The sequence below is a fragment of the Colossoma macropomum genome, unplaced genomic scaffold, assembly GCF_904425465.1.
Source record: "Colossoma macropomum unplaced genomic scaffold, Colossoma_macropomum, whole genome shotgun sequence".
Classification (NCBI taxonomy): Eukaryota; Metazoa; Chordata; class Actinopteri; order Characiformes; family Serrasalmidae; genus Colossoma; species Colossoma macropomum.
In genome coordinates, this window is record NW_023494800.1 from 3,820,238 (window position 1) to 3,840,614 (window position 20,377).

A 20,377-nucleotide genomic window follows, 5' to 3' on the forward strand; every position below is an offset into this window, starting at 1 on the left:
AATTGCTCTCTTCCATACATTAGGTCTGTAGTGTATAAGCAGAAGGATTAGATTGAGATATAAAGCTAGTGCCAATCTCTCTCCAATCCATAGGCTTCAGGTAAACATTGTTGACTACTCCAGCCTTCCTCACGCTGCTAAACCACCTTCCTCTTCCTCACCCCACGCGTGCCTATCCTCTCACGTCACTGCGAAAAAGGAAAAGGTCACTCATTCATGTCCTCAGCTGCTGCTGCCCAGTGTGGTTCTGCAGACTGCAGGCTGGACGTGACCTTTAATACTGTACGTATATAGACATATGCTTCACAGCAGCCTCTGGACGCAGGTCACTCCAGCTGGGTAGGGAGGGACGTGCTGCAATGTATATTATTCCACAGTTACTTCCAACCTCGCAATGTGATTGGCTGAGAGGATTTCTATGAGCGCTGATCTCTCCCAGTAGTGGCAACCCAAACTAATAGTTTGTATCACTCCAGTGTTACCTTAACCTAGTAATGACATCCAGTCATTAAAAAGGTAAAAACTACAATGAATAAGAAAAAAATAAGAAAAGAACTTCAACAAATATCATCTCATCTTGTTATTTATACACACCGATCAGGCGTAGCATTCTGACCACCTCCTTGTTTCCACTTATTGTCCATTTTATCAGCTCCACTTACTATATAGGTGCACTTTGTAGTTCTACAGTTACAGACTGTAGTCCATCTGTTTCTCTGATACTTTGTTACCCTGTTCTTCAGTGCTCAGGACCCCCATGGACCCTCACAGAGCAGGTACTATTTGGGTGGTGGATCATTCTCAGCACTGCAGTAACACTGACGTGGTGGTGGTGTGTTAGTGTGTGTTGCCCTGGTCTGAGTGGATCAGACACAGCAGTGCTGCTGGAGTTTTTAAAACACTGTGTCCACTCACTGTCCACTCTATTAGACACACCTGCGTTGCTGGTCCACCCTGTAGATGTAAAGTCAGAGACGATAGCTCATCTCTTGCTGTACAGTATGAGCTAATCATCCTCTACTCCTTCATCAGTGGTCACAGGACGCTGCCCACAGGACGCTGCCCACAGGACGCTGCCCACAGGACGCTGCCCACAGGTTGGTGGACTATTCTCAGTCCAGCAGTGACACTGAGGTGGACACAGTGTTTAAAAACTCCAGCAGCACTGCTGTGTCTGATCCACTCAGACCAGGGCAACACACACTAACACACCACCACCACATCAGTGTCACTGCAGTGCTGAGAATGATCCACCACCCAAATAGTACCTGCTCTGTGAGGGTCCATGGGGGTCCTGACCACTGAAGAACAGGGTAAAAGGGGGCTAATAAAGTATGCAGAGAAACAGATGGACTACAGTCTGTAACTGTAGAACTACAAAGTGCACCTATATAGTAAGTGGAGCTGATAAAATGGACAATGAGCGTAGAAACAAGGAGGTGGTCATGATGTCATGCCTGATCGGTGTATGAGCTCTGTTCTGATTGTCTGGCCTGCACTGTGCCTCGTTCCAAAAGCAGGGCTGAAACGACGGGAGCTGCAGGGCTTAATAGACAAATATATGCAAACGTGAACATAAGCAAATTTAAAACGTTCTGTTTGGCAGCTTCATTTCCACATATGGATCATATACGATGATTAATCTTTTCTATGATATGGGCCCTAAAAGACACCATCTCACAGCGATGTGCGGTAAAGACAGAAGAAATGAAGGACATAAAGAAGCTAAAGGTTATAAAGGAAGACAGTTTACCTTCCACACGAGACGTATATGAGCGGCTGTGTGTATGTGCTGTGTAGGGACAGCTCCGATTCATTGACCCCTGCAGTCCTGTACCCCTGCTGAGGTCACCGCTGCCACGGTAACACTACACTGACCAGCAGCCGTTCCCATAGCAACTGCTCCCCAGAGCCTCCGCCTGTCTCCCGCCAACCGTCCAGCCGGGCTCCATCAGCAGAGTGTGACCGACACACATGCACAAAACTGCCCTTCAGTGTGATCCACATTCTACAGCAGGCCTGAATAATTCACACACTCCACAGCTCATCTGCAATGCTGGCGTTTGTTTCCTTATTATTCAGAACTCTGAATTCTCCAGGACTCCTGGATTCCTGACAATTTTCAGAGGTGGAGGCTTATTAATCACTGTTTTTTACCATAAAACCAGGAGAAAATGCCAGTTACCTAAAGCTGGCCTTGATATTAGGCTAAACCAGGGGTCGACAGCACGCGGCTCCTTTACTGCCCTGTTGTGGCTCCACAGCAGAATCAGGTTTGTATGTAAAAATAAAATCATCCTCCTTTACAGTAAAATAAAGCTCTGCTGATCGTTCAACACAGTTTAACACTAAATGTCTTAAACGCTGGAGTTAATGTAGAACTGCTAATTCACCCTGAAGGTTGGCACGTAGACTGCTGGTCACCATAGCAACGCAGACAACAGTCTCACCTAGCTAGAAGCTAACGAAGCAAAGAGAAAGACTTAAGACGAACATCGATAACTTGTCTGCATTTATATACAGTCAGCTGGTTTCCTGATATGTTCAATCTGAAATAAGAAACTGTGCAACGCTAAGAAGTCTTGAAGACGAAGTCAGTTTCTAGTTTGAATTCCCCCGTTCCACCGGGGATCAGGATAAATCAAGAGAGACTTCATCTTCGCCACGGAAAAGTTTCCTGCTGGAGATGCGAAAAAAATGTCTGTATGTTCGTGTGTGTTATATTTTTTTAAGCCTACACTAGGACATCCGTACATACTGAGACAGATTTACAGCCAAGACGGTAAAATGGACATGAAATGCTGTGGCTCCTAAGGTGGTTTGATTTTTGTTGAAAGGACAAAATGGCTCTTCTTAACATTCGGGTTGACGATCTGGCCAAAGCACAAGCTTTGCTAAGTTCAGAAACTGTGTAGGATAGTAAATCCAATTAAACAAGACTAACCATGCTATCTTTGCAATGTAGCATCCAATAAAGACTTTAAATTACCATTGCAACCACAAAATATTGCCCACCCCCTACATTAGATTGTATGTATGTATGTTTGTATAAATAAATAAATAAATAAATAGACCCAGGTAACAGTAGCTAAAACCATGCCAAGTCTTTTACTTCAACAGGCAAGCAAGAAAAGTTAGTGAAAGATATTAAAAAAGCACACAACACAAAAAGAGAAATAGCCTAATCCACCTTCTTTTGACCGGCTGCAGTCGTGACCGTTACACAGACTCCTTATGAACGGCTGGAAATCTATACTAATTTGGTATAAACCACTGAAATCACTCACAGAGCTGTGAATCCTGAATGAGATTTAGGTTCCAAAGTTAATTCACTGAGGAGGGAACTGAACAGTGCTCTGAGTGCAGCGGCCTTTATGGTTAGGGTTGGGAAAAAGAACAGGGCCAGGTTTAGGATGAGGGCTATGGTTAGGTTTTGGTTTAAGGTTAGGTTTAGGACGAGAATTATGGTTAGGTTTAGGTTTAATGTTAGGATTAGAATGAGGGTTATAGTTTGCTTTATGTTTTGGTTTAAGGTTAGGATTAAGGTTATGGGTAGGTGTAGGTTTTGGTTTAAGGTTAGGGTCAGGACGAGAGTTATGGTTATGTTTTGGTTTAAGGTTAGGATTAGAATGAGGGTTATAGTTTGCTTTAGGTTTTGGTTTAAGGTTAGGATTAGGATGAGGGTTTTGGTTAGGTTTAGATTTTGGGTTAAGATTAGGAATAGGGTTATGGTTAGGTTTATGTTTTGGTTTAAGGGTACGATTAGGATGAGGGTTATGGTTAGGTGTAGGTTTTGGTTCAAGGCTATTATTAGGAGCAGGATTATGGTAAATGTTATGTTTTGGTTTAAGGTTTGGATTGGGATGAGTGTTATGGTTAGGTTTAAGTTTTGGTTTAATGTTCAGATTAGGATGATGTGGTTGCGGAAAGGTTGGGTAAAATTTATAAACATTCAGCTAAATATAAGCTTAATGCAAGGCAGCATCTACAAACCACGTGTTATCAAAAGTAGTTATATTTAGGTGATGTTTCAGATAAATATATGATGGTGTATTTATTGTACTCCAGAAGAGCAGAACATGTGGGTCATGCTGGGAAACAAAGCTAAAAAATCTGCATTTTATTCATTTTACTGCATTCGTAACCCTCTACAGTATGTGGCAGTTCTCTGTAATTCAGCTCGATCTGGTTCCAGTGTCTGTGCATCTGCATCAACAGACATGTACATGTCTACATACTGTACATCTGCATATGATTCCCATATCGCTGACTCCCTACAAACACAAACAGCCTAAACTGACAGTGCATGAAGGCATTTCCAGGAAGCGCAAACACACAGCATATGCAGCTTTCTTCAGAGGAGGTGGAGGGAGGATGGGGGGATTATGTCCGGCCTTATTAAAAGCAGAGTGAACACACACACACACACACACACACACACACACACACACACACACACACGCACACAGAGACAACACATATGCACTCTCTCTGTGTGACACAGACACAAACACAAGGCTGTTAGAGGTGCAGCTGAAACTCTAGTGTGGTCAAAAGTGAGACGCAGCGTCCTAAAGAATCCTCTCTGACTCTATACATTATTCATCACAAACACCTCCAGATAAAAGCCCCAAACTTCAGCCCCGTCTTCCACTTCTCTATTTCTGACCAGCGTCCCAAAGGCAAGAGCCGCCCGTCTGCCTCAGATACATTACAGAGAGCGGGAACAGTGTGTGTGTGTGTGTGTGTGTGTGTGTGTGTGTGTGTGTGTGTGTGTGTGTGTTCGCGGACAAGGCCAGCTCTTTAGGCTTTCTGGGAAAGACTCAAACAAACACCTGCTTTCCCAACAGTGCCAGCACAGTCGGAGAAGTGAGGTGGGGGCGGGGCATCTAATTTTTCCAGCCAGCACATTTTTTTTTCAAATAAGTTTTACATTTACATCTATGCGTTAGGTGGACACGCCAGTCTTTCAAATTTCACAACTAAAGACCATCAAACAGAGACGAACATGACATCACTAACCATAAACAAACAAAACAACAACTTACACTGGCTTTATTTAGAATTAAAAAGCGTTTTTCAGACCATGACTGGGTCGCAACCCAAATGTTCAGAAGAGCCATTTCGTCCTTTCAACAAAAATCCGTCCTCATTGAGAGCCACAACATTTTATATCCATTTTACTGAAGTAACGTTTTACCATCTTGGCTGAATATTTGCCTTTATATGTGCTAATGTACGAGTACAGACTAAAAATATAAACAAAAACGCAGACTTACTTTGATCTGCTTTACCCTTCAGCTCAGCTATGGCTGCTTTTCTCGCATCTCCGGCAGGAAATATTTCCGCAAAAGTAGAACAGTTTCTTGTAAAATGTCTCTCAATGTTAGATTTTTTACGAAACTGAAGTCGCGTCTCATTCTCCAGCTTCTTGTTCGAATTTTCCCGTTCCACCTTAAATGCTGCCTGAGGCACCAGAATGTAACTGCGGCACCATTTAAGGTGGAACGGGAAAATTTGAACGAGAAGCTGATGTCAGCTTCTCAACTTTTCAGTGTTTGACTGTTTCTGGTTGCAGATTGAACATATCAGGAAACCAGCTATAGTGATTATAAATGCAAATAAGTCCATTCATCTCTAAATTATCGATGTTTGTCTTAAAATCTTTCTCTTTGCTGTTTCGTTAGCTACTAGCTAGGCGAGATGTTGTCTGTGTTGTTATGGTGACCAGCAGTCTGCGCTGACCTTCAGGGTTAAAGGGTGAATTAGCAGTTCTACATTAACTCCAGAGTTTAAGACCATTTAGTGTTAATCTGTGTTGAACGATCAGCAGAGCTTTATTTTACTGCAAAGGAGGATTATTTTATTTTTACCTACAAATCTGATTCTGCTGTGGAGCCACAACAGGGCAGTGAAAGAGCCGCATGTTGCCGACCCCTGGACTATGAGAATATTTGGCAGGTTTTAGCAGCTCAGTCGTTCTGAACAAGACAAAACGTTGATGTTACAAACTGAATAACTCGAATGGGTAAATATGTGTGTGTGTGTGAGGCAACCAAATACCTGTTGGTGTAAAACGCTCATCTCAAAGATACGACACAATACGCCTATGTAGCTTCTTTGACAACCATCTTGCAAGTCGCAAGGCTGAGAATCACTGGTTTAAACATTGCATGCTTTTAAGGTCGCTTGATCACCCTGGTGGATTTAAGAGACACTGACTTTGAAATCCAGTGTTTACTGCAATTTGTGAGTTCAGACGATGCCTTCAACATGGCGGTGGTAGTATGAGGGAAGACTGATTGAGGGAGGGGGAAAACTCGAGAACTTGGGTTGGAGTTCTGGGCAGCTTCTGCCTGTAGCTTAAAGGCTGGACCCCCTCATAGCTGTAGTAGGACTGATGCAGGACTGAGGAACAGGAGGGAGATGGGGTGGCGGTGGGTCTTGTGAACCTTTCGTCACGGGAGCGGAAGGTGAGGATATGAATTTATAGGGCGTTTCATTGGAAACAGGAGGGGTTTAAGGCATGTTCCTCTCCCCAAACTTCAGTTATAGCATAACTACATTATGCAGAACAACAATATATACAATATAATTGTGTTCTCTGCAGAGGATGTGTTGTTTACTTTCACTTAGAAACTCAACAAAATTGGTGGGAGTATTCAAACTTTGGTATATGACTGTATTTGGTATATAACCGAATCCTGCAGTTCAGTGGTCATTTCCACTGACCGTATTTTAGGAGGTGCTGGTATTCCCTCTCTTTTGGAGTGGTGCTGTAGCGCTCTCTCAGCGTGTAGGCTACGGCTTATCTAACGTGACTAATGTCAGGTTACATTACTTAAGCTACATTAGGCTTGCTTAAAGCAACTCTGATCTCAAAGTAACACAAAAATCAATCAGATTTATCACGTTATGACATCATTCTGCCGCCCGGCCTGCTAGAGGCCCAGAACAGGCACTGATAACAGGCTACTGCTAACATCATCTCTATTCGCCAACTCATAGCCGATTCTGGCGGGACTGTAAAACTGTGTGTGTGTGTGTGTGTGTGAGCATGCTGGTGTGCTGCTGCCTTTCTTAATGTGTTTAGACTGCAAGTAAGAGTGCCAGACCAGCCAGCTCACCACGCCATCATACAGATAATTGGTTAATGCTTTGAGAGCCCCACACACACACACACACACCCGCACACACACACCCGCACACACACACAAACACCCGCATACACACACAAACACACACACACATACAAACACCAGCGTGTAGCCAGAATTTCAGGTAACTCTTTATAATAACAGACCCTAATAAGGGTCATAATAATCTATTATTGTATAATGGTATAATCTAAGAAGTGCTACCATTCCGATTATTAACCATTCAACTGGTGACAAACAGAGCAATGCAAATGCCAGGGATGCTACCGGAATCAGCGAAGATTGGAATCGGCAGATTTTTGCTCATATCCTTCCCAAATTATTGTTTTCATTTTGGCAGGTCTGTGTGGAAGTTTTATGAGGTAAATAATGATCTTCGTTCTTGAAATGCAAAACAAATCCCTGTAAATTCTGACTGTGTTCAGGTTTTTTTTGCAATAACTCTTAAAATGATTATATAGTAATACTGGATTGTTGCTGCTCTTCAGAACTGTGCATTATAATATGCATCAGAAATAGCCAGTAAACAAAAATTCTAAATAATTCATTTGCTTTATGTTAATTTATGGCTGCCTCAAGAACAAAAATAAAGCAAGCTCATCATCGCAACCTGGAACGCAGGGTTAAATGTTCGATGCTATAAGACATTGTTGGCAAATCACTGTACATAACACACTCGACTAGACAGTCCTACCACTTAACTCCTACAAACTAAGATACTAAAATGCCTGTTTCAGGCTTTAATTGTAACGTAGAGTGTGCTACAAAACATGATCAGCATTAGCTTGCTGCTAATATTACACAGGGCCATTGACAGGCTAATGGAAATAGTTTCTGGATTAAACATTGCTATATTTAGTGTGGGCGTGGACAGATGACCATGACTTTACGACCATTTTACAGACATTAAGTGTTACGTTTTTGCAAGTTAATCATCCCAAAACTGTTTTAAACATCGTTCTTTGCTCTATTTTTATCAGCCCTGATGTTGGTCTGGAGCCCTGAAGATCCAATCAAATACCAATGAATAAAATCATGTCTCACCGACATTTATTTCCCGCTTGAATGACCTGTTTCACTCAGAAATATGTTAACCCTCTGGGGTCTTGATTTGTGTATATCTCCTTAAACTCTCCTTTAAAGGCTCTTCATATAACATGATCCTCATGTGTTTCATATCAAAATGCTCCGTTATCTTCATCACTACTTTCCAAAACCGCTGCAGCAGCTTCAGCAGCTGTAAACTCTCTGCACTCCATTTCACATGAGTCTCCGACGTGGACTGAATGAAGAATGAAGGGTTTCCGGCGTGATGGTCAGTGCTTAGTGATTTCCTGAGTGGTCAGTTTCACACAGAATGTAGACGGACACACGAATCCACCAGTTCCACATGGTGTGAGGCAGATGATGTGTATCTCAGCCCCTCTTCACAGGCTCATAACTCTGGATGTGAGTCTCGTATGATCTTGGGATAAGATGGAATGGAAAGGGCGACTCTACAGATTCAGGAAGTGTTTGAACTGGATTTCTGCGCTAGATTATCACAAAGATACAGAAACAGATATAGAAACATTAAATTTGATGCATGGGTGAGCTCATGGACCCCAGAGGGTTAAGGAAGGAAAATGCACTCTGACTGCACACAGGCTGCATCCAAAACCGCATACACCATTCTAAATAGCATGTCAAAACAATAGCAACTGTCGACTTTAAGCTAACTCATTTAAGGTGGAACGGAAAATTGGAATTAGAAGAGAAAAAGAAGCCAACTTGATTCCTGAAAAGCCCTGGCGTGAAGGCATGTTAACCACAACACTAGCAGATCATGTCTCTTTTTCAAAGCGCTGAACTTTATTTTCTTTACCACGGTCAACTACTGCTACTGCTACTCGCTAGACTGGTAAATATCTTACAGGAACTAAGGCCCAGCTCAGTCAAGGTCCTCCCATCAGTGGAAATAGTGGAGAAAGCTAATGCGAACAACAAGATACTCCCAACACACCAACACACACAGACTCTCAGACTCACAGACTGCACCAGCTCTCCTCCACTGAGGCACAGATCAGAGCTACTGTCAATGATACGGGGAAATGTTTGTGTTTATGTGAGCGTCTTTTCGACCTGGCCTTTTCCTGACCCCCTCAGCCCACCGCCTGTGACATCACCGACCACCTAAACATCCAATACGCAGACTGAAATTAAACAAACAAATCCTTACTCCCAGCAGCCCTCCCACACACTCTGTCTGCACACACACACACACAAACACACACACACACCCCTACAGATGAGCTCCCCGACTGGATTTCAGAGCGAACTACAGGATTGTGATGATTTTCTCCTGTTGCGTTCTACACAGCTTTTTACAAAACAGACAGTTCTGGTTCTACAGTCTGATTGGATGAGCGCTGTTTGAATGTGTTGTAAAAATATCTGATATACTGCGGCTTCATAACCACTGAATTCTGAATTAAGGACAACTCACAAAAAAGACATCACTCACGACGTTTACGCAAAACAACAAATAGTGTCAGGACTACGTTCCAATCTCTCTTTATCTCTCACAACTGAACAGCCTGTTTTCGTTGCTGTATATTTAACACTGATATATGCAAATAAGCTCTGTTGCGATTGGTTGTCCTGTGAAACAGTTCCTATAACTGCAGTATGAATGTGTGGGGCATATATCAAACGTGTGCGTGTGTGTATATATATATATATATATATATATATATATATATATATATATATATATATACACACACACATACATACATACATACACACACAAACACACACACACACACATATATATGTGTATAAAATCGTCACTGTCCAAAGAAAAAAGAAGTACAGGAGAAGACAACACTAACTTTCAATGTAAATGAATGTAAAGAGATTTTATTCCAAGTGGTTTTACAGCATTTCTATTGGCCCATTCATCATGAAGTCACACAACGTAAAGGAACAAAACCACCATCTCCATTTGTCGTTTTGACACAATTTGAAAATGCCTGTTGTCCTTTAGATTGTATGTACATTTTAAATGATGAATGGACCAAAAGAAACAGCCCAAAATGTTTTCCTTCTCCTGCAAAGTTTCCATTTTGGAGAATGAGGTTTTGTTCCGTGAGCAGCGATATATATATATATATATATATATATATATATATATATATATATATATATATATATATATATATATATATTAGTCAGAAGTCAGAGACGATAGCTCATCTGCTGCTGCACAGTTTGTGTTGGTCATCCTCTAGTCCTTCATCAGTGGTCACAGGACGCTGCTGGCTGGATATTTTTGGTTGGTGGACTATTCTCAGTCCAGCAGTGACACTGAGGTGTTTAAAAACTCCAGCAGGACTGCTGTGTCTGATCCACTCAGACCAGCACAACACACACTAACACACCACCACCACGTCAGTGTTACTGCAGTGCTGAGAATGATCCACCACCCAAATAGTACCTGCTCTGTGAGGGTCCATGGGGGTCCTGACCACTGAAGAACAGGGTAAAAGGGGGCTAACAAAGTATGCAGAGAAACAGATGGACTACAGTCTGTAACTGTAGAACTACAAAGTGCTTCTATACGGTCAGTGGAGCTGATAAAATGGACAGTGAGTGTAGCTATAAGGAGGTTCCTAATAAAGTGCTCAGTGAGTGTATGTGTGTACAGTGAGCACCTTCATATGGTGCACTAAACACTTACGAGAACTGACGGTGTCCACATACTGAGGGAGGTAAGGCGCCCACATGTCGATGGTGTCCTTCCTGCCCGACTGACCGATCCTGCGCAGCTCTGCTAGCAGAAGAGCCTGAGCTGCTTCCCTTATCTGCAACGAAAACAACCACAGACACACGTCAACATAACCATCTCACAAGAAGCAGTGTCAGAATAACAGCCAAACACATGTAGATTGATCTCTGCTCTCACTCTCTCTTAGTGCTGGTGATTATGATAAAATTCAATATCATGATATTTTCCCCAATAGATCTTAATATCAGATGATATTCAAACCTTACACTATGAAAGTTTTGGGGATTTGGAGACCTCACTGGTGGACATGTAACTAAGATGTAACTCAGTAAAAGTGGATTCCCTTACTCATTAAAGTACCTGCGGAGAAGTATTATGATCTGAAAATACTCAAATATTTATTGAAGTACATATACTTGAGTAAATGTAGCTAGGTAGTTATTTGTTTACACAGTTCTAATCTGAATAGTAAACAGAAGTAGTGCTGAGGATCACTTCATATTGATTTAAATTCCAGTTGATTTTTGGTGGGCTAACGAAATACAGGAGGTTCAATTAAAGTCAATATAATAAATGTGGTGGAACAATTTCAGTGTATATTAGTTTTTTGTAATATAAAAAAAAAAAAAATCAGTATTATCAGCAATTCTGGTCACTCATATCATGACAGAACATCTCACCAGCCGAGCCTTTTCACTGAGACTCTACACACAGAAATCATACAACGGAAACAAGACAAATCAGACTGAAAATAAGTGGGAAAATAGATTCTCTCTCTCTCTCTCTCTCTCTCTCTCTCTCTCTCTCTCACTCTCTCTGAGGACCTGCATGATAGAGGCTGAGCTGAATGTGAGAAGCTTAGTTCCACAGCTCAGTATAACAGGGGAGACGGCCTCAGAGGAAAAGGAGGCTTAAAAATGCTTAATAGAGTCTTTCTCAGTCTTTATTCTCAATCACTCACTCTCTCTCTCTGTCTGCAGCTCCAGTTCGCAGAATAAAACAACAAAACAGCAGAGAGGAGCCCTCAGGGCTTTCTAGGCCCTCAGAGAAGACCTAAAGATACCTGGAGGCTTAAAAGCATGCCTATATTTTTTTTTTCCATTTTTATTAAATTGAATGAGGCTTGTATTTAAACTCTGAAAGTACTACAGTACTGCCTTTGCTTCATTGGCCTCAGCCAGGTGTTCCTTGCATGGTTAGCTAACCGTGGCCACAGAACCGTTCTGTAGGATGATGTAATGACGTAGCTATGTGATTGGTTGTACAATTATGTGCTACCACATCTGAGAAGGTTCTAGCCATAGATATACAAACCTAGATGCCGCGTTGGGTCCAGCCAGCTAGGTCAACATCACTGCTGGACTGCATTCAGTACCATTACAGAGCGGCAGTTTCAGAAAGATACTGTCCAAAAATACACTATTGCACTATTTACACTATTTCAAGAATGTTGCTCTCAGAAAGTGGGATAGGATTATATAAAGGAGGGAACGCAGTGATCCACACTCATGTCTGTGTGATGTGTATTGTTTGTGTGGTGTTTGTGTAGATATGGACGTGTGGTTAATGAGGCACAGAGAACCTGTTGATGTGATTGTTTTTCCTCTGGTTTTATATTAAGCTTATTTCATTTAATAGTCTATTCAGGGGGTCTTAACTTTATGTAGTAGTTATAAAGTTACAGATGTATAAATTATCGATAGCACCTTATTACACATAAAAAAAAGTTGGCTTCCTGTTCGCCAGCTTCTTGTTCGAATTTTCCCGTTCCACCTTAAATGGTGCAGCTTCAGGCACCAGAAAGTGACTGCTGCCCCATTTAAGGTGGAACGGGAAAATTCGAACAAGAAGTTGGCGAACAGGAAGCCAACTTTAGCTCCGTCCTTCTGTGTATTAAGATTAGAAGTGATTCACACATTGATGGATTTGCTGATTGTGATTGTACCGGAGCGCTAAACTCACATCAGGTGCAGACTGAATACTTTCCTGCTGGTCCGGACGGCTAATTATCACGATCAGTTATAAAAGTAATAAAAGCTACCGAGAGCAGATCCGTGCAGCCTAAATTAATCTGTGTCTGAGGATTATAACTAAACAAATGTGGTGAAAATCGGTTGAGTAATAAGGAAGTTGTGGCTGATTTAATCCTGAGACTCATCGTCTCTCAATACAAGTGAATCTGTTCACAAGCGGGTCTTGACCTCTCCAACATGGCGGACGTGCAGCCGTATCGCCTCACATAGAAAACAACAGGCAACGCAGCATCTAGGCATGTATATCTATGGTTCTAGCTGCAGAGCTGCAGTACTCTCAGCTCCGGATATGATGTCACGTAAAGGTGAAGAGAGCACGCGAGATGTACACGATGCCTATTACCAGAGAACTGGCTCTGCTATTACTGCACAATGTTTAAGAAACCCCTTAGATACCAACCTAAAGAACTATTTCACTATTTAAGCATGAGATGGTTCTATGTAGAACTCATGGCTCTAAATAGAACCATTTCCTTTACTAAAGAACCCTTGAAGAACCTTCATCCGTCCTTTTTAAGAGCGTTTGGGTTCAAAACTCCACTAAAATAGGCCAAAAGTAATACTTACACCAGCAAGCTAATAAACAACCTCAGTGTTCTCTTCACAAAAAACACCTGAACACCCACGACACGTTAATGAGTTCATCCTCATACTAACCTATCGCCTCACTTGCACTTGAATGCAGTATTACTACATATGTTACACACTTTGGCGCTAAAGTACGGAGCCCCATTGGTGACATCCTGTTTAAATAAAAAATAATGCGTGGTCCTAATGCGTGGCCACAACTTAGTAAGGTGTGGGAACGAGATCACGGCTTACTAAGTCGTGGCCACGCATTAGGCGCATTAGGATCTCATTCCCACGCCTTACTAAGTCGTGGCCACGCATTATTTTTATTTATACAGGATGTCACTCCGTACTAAAGAAACAAAAATGTCATGTTAAAATTCTCTCGGAAGGGCAGGAAAGTGTGACTGCAATTCTGAAATATACCACTAGAGGCATACCTGGAAGGAGCTGACAGTGCGGGTCTAAAAGTGAGGTACCGCGAGTCTGCAGCTGCGCACTGCTGCCGCATCCTGCTGCGTTATTTCAAACCCAAAAACAATCAAATGAGGTCAGCTCGCTCACACGGACGGCTAATAAATAAGAGCAGTGCACCAGTTCAAATCCACCACTCAATAAACGTCAAAGCTTCAAACTAACACCTATTTTAACGGTTAAACGGCGCTGATGCCCAGGAAAGAGTAACTGGTGAGCGTTAGCTTAGCTTAACTAGCCAGCTCTGCTCACCACAAAACAGCTTCAATTCTGACTAACAAAATCTTTACTGACACAAATTCAGAGGATAATGACTCAAACCTGAGGAAGCGAAGTCGAGCGGCTGGGGTTAGAGACAAAATTAAACCTGTTCTCTGGTGTCTGGAGCTGGAGCCTCCTAGCTAAGCTAATGCTAGCCAGCGCCTCTCTCCGAGCTAACTTAGCTTAGCTAAAAACACACCAGTGCAGGCTCGACTCGACTTACCGGTGTCCTGCTATCACAAGTATAGACGATAAAAACTTTAACAGCGAGAGCAAAGCTGCTGGCGGTGAACTGACAGAAGGCCAAAACTGGACCTGTTCTGTGGTGCTTCAAGCTGTAGCCTGCTAGGCTAAGCTAACGCGAGTGCATGGTGCCACCGCAGTCAGGCTCAGTTCTAACGAACCCAGGATTAAAAACACCTGTTTAGCGGATAAAGACGTGTCTGAGAGCATAATATTCAAGTGACTGGTGTTGAAATGACAAAGACAAAAAATAGACTTGTTCTGTGGTGATTTGAGCTGCACCCTGCTGGGCGATGCTAATGCTAGCTAGTGCAGTTATCCGGCTACAGGTGAAACCCACCGCAGTACAGGCTGTTTGAGTAACAGATGCTCAAATACCACCCGTTTACAGGATAAAGCAGATGAGAGCTCGCCGAAAAACTGGAGTTGCGCTAACTATACACTAGAAGAGTTTGAAAAGACTTTGAAAAGACTTTTGAAAGACTAGATAGACTAAGATAGACTAAGTCTGACACCCTCTCGCATTTAAAGACAGTGTCATGGTTTTTAGTCACAGACTATCATTTTGCAAAGACTAGGAATCTTACAGTGCCACTATTTACAAGACCACAGCTAGATTTTTGAGATTATTCCCCATCATGCACATTTACAAGCAGATAAACACCTTTCCTTCCACTACATAGCAGTACAGATGGAAAGATACGTTGGCTGGGCGTGTAAAAATCTGGGGCTCAGCTCAGTTCACTATAGAACTGTATACTCTGGCAGATCATCGCCCAGAATTGTATTAATTAACCTGAAAAGTGCAGTTAATTTTTAAATTTGACATAAAGATCAACACATCCACAAAACATGCAGCGAGTCAGCATTGTCGGCTGGGTGTCATGAACTAAACCATAACAAACAAACAAACAAACAACAAACAAAAAAACAGTGAAAGAGATCCAAAAAAGGAAAAAAATAAAAAATAAAAACATTGATGATTCTTCAGTAATGCTATTCTTAAAGTCCTCTGCACATTTCCTTACATCACTGTTACACTCAGTGAACCTGAAATATTAAAACAGCCAATTTCCATTGAGTTTATATGATTATTATATTAAAATGGAGCAAATTTGCCGTTTTTACAGAGATTTCAGGCTCTCACGCATGAATTTTCGCTCTCTTTCTTCCTCTCTCTCTCTGTCTACTGCGCTGCGGGCACGCGCTCGCCCGCAAGCAATCAAGCGGCCCAGTACGGCCTTGAACAGTGGAAAGGAGGCCACTGTTAATCTTTGAATAGAAAGAAAATACATGACTTTTAACTCATCCCTGGTCAAATGACATGTTTTGATGATTTTCTAAGTAAAAATAAGTTACATTTTTTCATTTTTCATACATTTTTTTCCATGCAAAATTTTTTTTTGCTCAGTTTATCATTTAAAAAATATATACAAATGTGCCATAACTTTTATAGAGGCCACATGTTATGTTTTTTTTTTCTTCCAATATGTTAAATTCTGCAAATCAACAGTAATTGTGTATTAAAATGATGCAGAAGTATGTTCTCTGTAGAGGATGTGTTCACTTATTTACACTTTAAAAAAAATTAAAAATTTCTACAAATACAAGTAATTTGTCCAGGGGTGCCCAAACTTTTGCCTACACCTGTATAGTGCAACATGACCATTTTTAATGGTCCATTCATCATGAATTGTTCACACAACAAAAAAAAAAGCTTTATTAAATGGTGTAAAAACAAAAAAAAATCCAATGATAAATGATAAACACACTCCAGAATCATAACTTATATAACAGTTAATAGCTTAACAGTAACAGCTGTATGTAAGTATCAGTAAACGCACCTCCAGGCAGCGATCCTGCCACCTGCGAGCGAGCATCTCCAGAAGGGGTGGTCTGAACTTATCGAGCCCCAGCAGGTCAGGCAGCATCACACAGTGCATCGCAGCCAGCTGACTCCAACCTGAGAGACACATACAGAGAAACATCTTCACACAGAGCTCTGCGCCCTCAGCACTCTCACAGACACACGCTAGGGCCGCACGATACACCGTTTACTAATCATCACAATACTGGCCTCTGCAATGCTGTTATCTCAAAAGGCTGTGATATGCAAATGAGCCTCTAAACGATCTGTGTTTGTTATTGTGTGCTGAGTTGGGCTGGGTATCCTTAAAATTACTCAATGTTGATACCAACATCGATACCTGGACTTTAGTATTGATTCCTGCATGATACTTTTCTTCAATACCTTCTCCAAACATATATATAGTTGCATGCAAAAGTTTTGGCACCCCAGTCAAATTCCATATTTTGCTGATGAGGTGAAAATAAGTGAACACATCCTCTATAAAGAACATATCTGCACATTTTAATGCACAATCACTGTTTACTTCAACAGAATTTAACAGAACTGGGGAAAAATAAAATATAAAATGTGGCCTGTGCCAGAGCAGTGGCATATTTTATATTTAATACTCAATTTTTATCCAATATGTTAAACTCAGCAAATAGAAATGGTGCACTAAAATTTTAAAGGGGAACATCATATTAGTTGCCTGTAAAGGATGTGTTGAAACATTTTCACTTAGAAAATCAACAAAACATGACGTTTGAACAGTCGCATCCAGACTTTTGCATACGACTGTACATATTGGGTTAAAGGTCATATATTGTAACAGTTTTGCATAATAATCAGAAAAGCACTGCAGAATTGAATAAGCTCTATTAATAATGTACTTGGATTGTAATTTAGACAGATAATCAGCAGCCTAGACTTTGGAACAAGTGTGTTTACTGGCTCACTGTTGCTGATAAGGCTGACTAACTAGGCGTTGAAATTTGGTATTGAACAACATAGAAAAATTCTATACTCAGAGTAATTTGACGATCACAAAAGTACCAAAATTAGATAGCCAGCCCTAACTGTGAGCATTCTTACCAATCACAAATCGAGACATGCGTTTTAATCAATCAATGTATTCATTTAATCTCACAGCAGCATTTTTGGTCAAACGCAGGCCAGTGTTTAACTGTGTCACACTGACTCACAGATGTATTTTTAATATACTGCAAGTTGTACTGCGATCGCAATATTAGTATTGTGTCCATATTGTGCAGCCCTAACTGACACACACTCTTCCATCATCATACATACTGTACAAGTGATAACTCTGAAAATAAAAAGGAAATTCCACCAAATTTTCCAATTTCTGCATAATTAAATGGTTTAGATGTAAACAGGGTCATTCAGAGTGGTCTGGTGTGAAATGGTTCATTACAGAGAAGTTTACCAAGTCAGATTTGTTCACAGTGGTGGTGAACTTTTTACATGAAGGGTTAGAAACACACTGCTTCATGTCTGAGACACTGTTTTATGATAATTTTGTACAAATTTGTATTAAAACTATTTTTAAGAGAGTCTATTTTTGAGAGATCCCTGCAGGGCAGCGTAGGCAAAAAGCAAAGAGAATTTACATTAAAAGAAGGTTTATATAACACTATTTCCATTTCTGCTGTTTTATTTATAATTTTTTCTTTCATGTAATCTGGAAATGTCAGTCTTGCTCCATTTACTTTCATTTAAAGATAGAAGCACCTTTTCTTTGTCCTGCAAACTTAGCATTTTGGCAATATGAGATTTTGTCCTAAAGCAACGATATAAAGACTCAGAAGACTCGTGTAGGTTCACTGGTGGTTTGGATAGTAAATAAAATGTATGTATTTGTGTTGTAGTCATGGCGACCCCTGGTTCCTATCACCACCACTGTAAAGAAATCAGGGTCTCTACAATCAACGATTTCACACCTAACCACTCTGAATGACTCTGTTTACATTTTGATGACAAAATTATCCAGAAATTTTGAAAAACTGGTTGAGTTCCCCTTTAAAAAGTCAAAAACTGTAATGGGATTTTACAGAGGCTGAGAAAACTCCGTGTTTTCTGGTGAAGTTGCAGAATTTTGCAACTTTGCACACGCGACAGCGGCCACACGCACATCGTACACATTCACAGCCACACACGCACAGACAGCTACACAATCTACAATCCTACACCTACACGAAGCTCATCACTAAACACGGAGTACTGCTGAGGATGAGACAGAAATACAGGCAGTAATTCAGAGCCACTACGGATGAACATGAGGAACGCTGGGGAGGAAAAACAGCTTTAATGAACAATATCAAAACAGAGAATGCCGTCACATATATTAGAAATATATGGAAGAGCTTCCGGAATGAGGTAATGTCGCATAATCCAAAGACTGAGAAAATAAAAGACAGTTCAGTGCAAAGAAATTCTTAAAATTTCTTTGTGGAGCCATATAGATACTTACCTTCATGACAGGGGAAATCATTTAGATTAATCATGAAAAGCACCAGTCTGTAAGTATAATGTATAATATAAAAAAATACAAATCTAAAGATCATCAAGCTAATACTGGAACTGGATTCAAACAACAAGTTTACTTTTATCAAGCAGAGAGGAAAATAAGCATTAATCAATATAAAGGCACTGGATAATCAGTATGTATTCATTTATTATTGAAGAAAACCATTAAGTATATACAACCCCACTTCCAAAAAAGCTGAGGAGCTCTATAAAATATAAATAAAACCAGAATGCAAGGATGTAAGGTTTCATTGATTTGTCTTTTTAGTTGAAAATAGTACAAAAACAACAAATCAAATGTTGAAACTGAGAATTTTATTGTTTTTTAAAAACTATATGCCCATTTTGAATTTGATACCGACAACATGTTTCAAAAAAGTTGGGATGGGACGATGAAAGACCGGTAAAGTTGTGCAATGCTAAAAACACCTGGTGGACGATCTCACAACTAATCAGGTTAAATGACAACAGGTCAGTCACATGACTGGGTATAAATAGAGCCTCCCAGAGAGGTGGAGTCGTTCAGAAGTAAAGATAGGGAGGCGTTCACCACTCTGTGAAAGACTGTGTGGGCAAGTAGTGCAGCAACTATATCGTTTCTCAATGTAAAACAGCAAAGAACCTGGGCAGTTCATCATCTACACTACAAAATATCATTAAAAGATTCAGAGAATCCAGACAAATCTCTGTATGCAAGGGACAAGGCTGAAAACCAGTACTGGTTGGCTGTGATTTTTAGGCCCTCAGGCAGCACTGCATTAAAAACAGACACGATTCAGTTAAAGTTAAAACTCTACCATGCAAAGAAGAAACCGTATATACAAAGGATCCAAAAACGCCTCTGCCTTCTCTGGGCCCGAGCTCATGTAAGATGGACTGAGGCAAAGTAAAAAAAAGTGTCCTGAGGTCCTATGAAAACTTGAAATTCTTTCTGGAAATCATGGACGCCGCATCCTCCAGGCTAAAGAGGAGAGGGACCATCCAACTTGTTAGCAGGACACAGTTCAAAAGCCAGCATCCGTGATGGTATAGCGGTGTATTAGTGCACATGGCATGGGTGACGTGCACATCTGTGAAGGCAGCATTAATGCTGAGCAATATATACAGGTTTTGGAGCAACATATGTTGCCATCCAGACGACGTCTTTTTCAGGGAAGGCCTTGCTTATTTCAGCAACACGATACCAAACCACATCCTGCAAGTATTACAACAGCATGGCTCTGTAGTAAAAGAGTTTGGGTGCTAAACTGACCTGCCTACGGTCCAGATCTGTCCTATCTGGCGAATTATGAAATGAAAAATATGATAAATGAGACCCTGAACTGATGAGCAGCTGAAATCCTGTATCAAGCAGGAATAGGAAAACATTTCACTTTCAAAACTACAGCAGTGTCTCCTCAGTTCCCAAACGCTTACAGAGTGCTGTTAAAAGAAGAGCTGATGAAGCACAGTGGTAAACAGGCCCCCGTCCCAACTT

The 20,377-nt window shown here is 41.1% G+C and overlaps 1 protein-coding gene across 1 annotated transcript in view; it reads right to left on the reverse strand.

Annotated features, from left to right (window-relative positions):
* LOC118819701 (WD repeat-containing protein 7) overlaps positions 1-20,377 on the reverse strand; it is a 292,651-nt gene that overhangs the window by 179,008 nt on the left and 93,266 nt on the right. Inside the window, exons 18-19 of the mRNA XM_036587568.1 lie at positions 16,352-16,470; positions 10,879-11,002 (exon numbers count right to left, since the gene is read on the reverse strand). Coding sequence (XP_036443461.1) covers positions 10,879-11,002; positions 16,352-16,470 — 243 coding nt within the window. The remainder of the gene's footprint in view (positions 1-10,878; positions 11,003-16,351; positions 16,471-20,377) is intronic.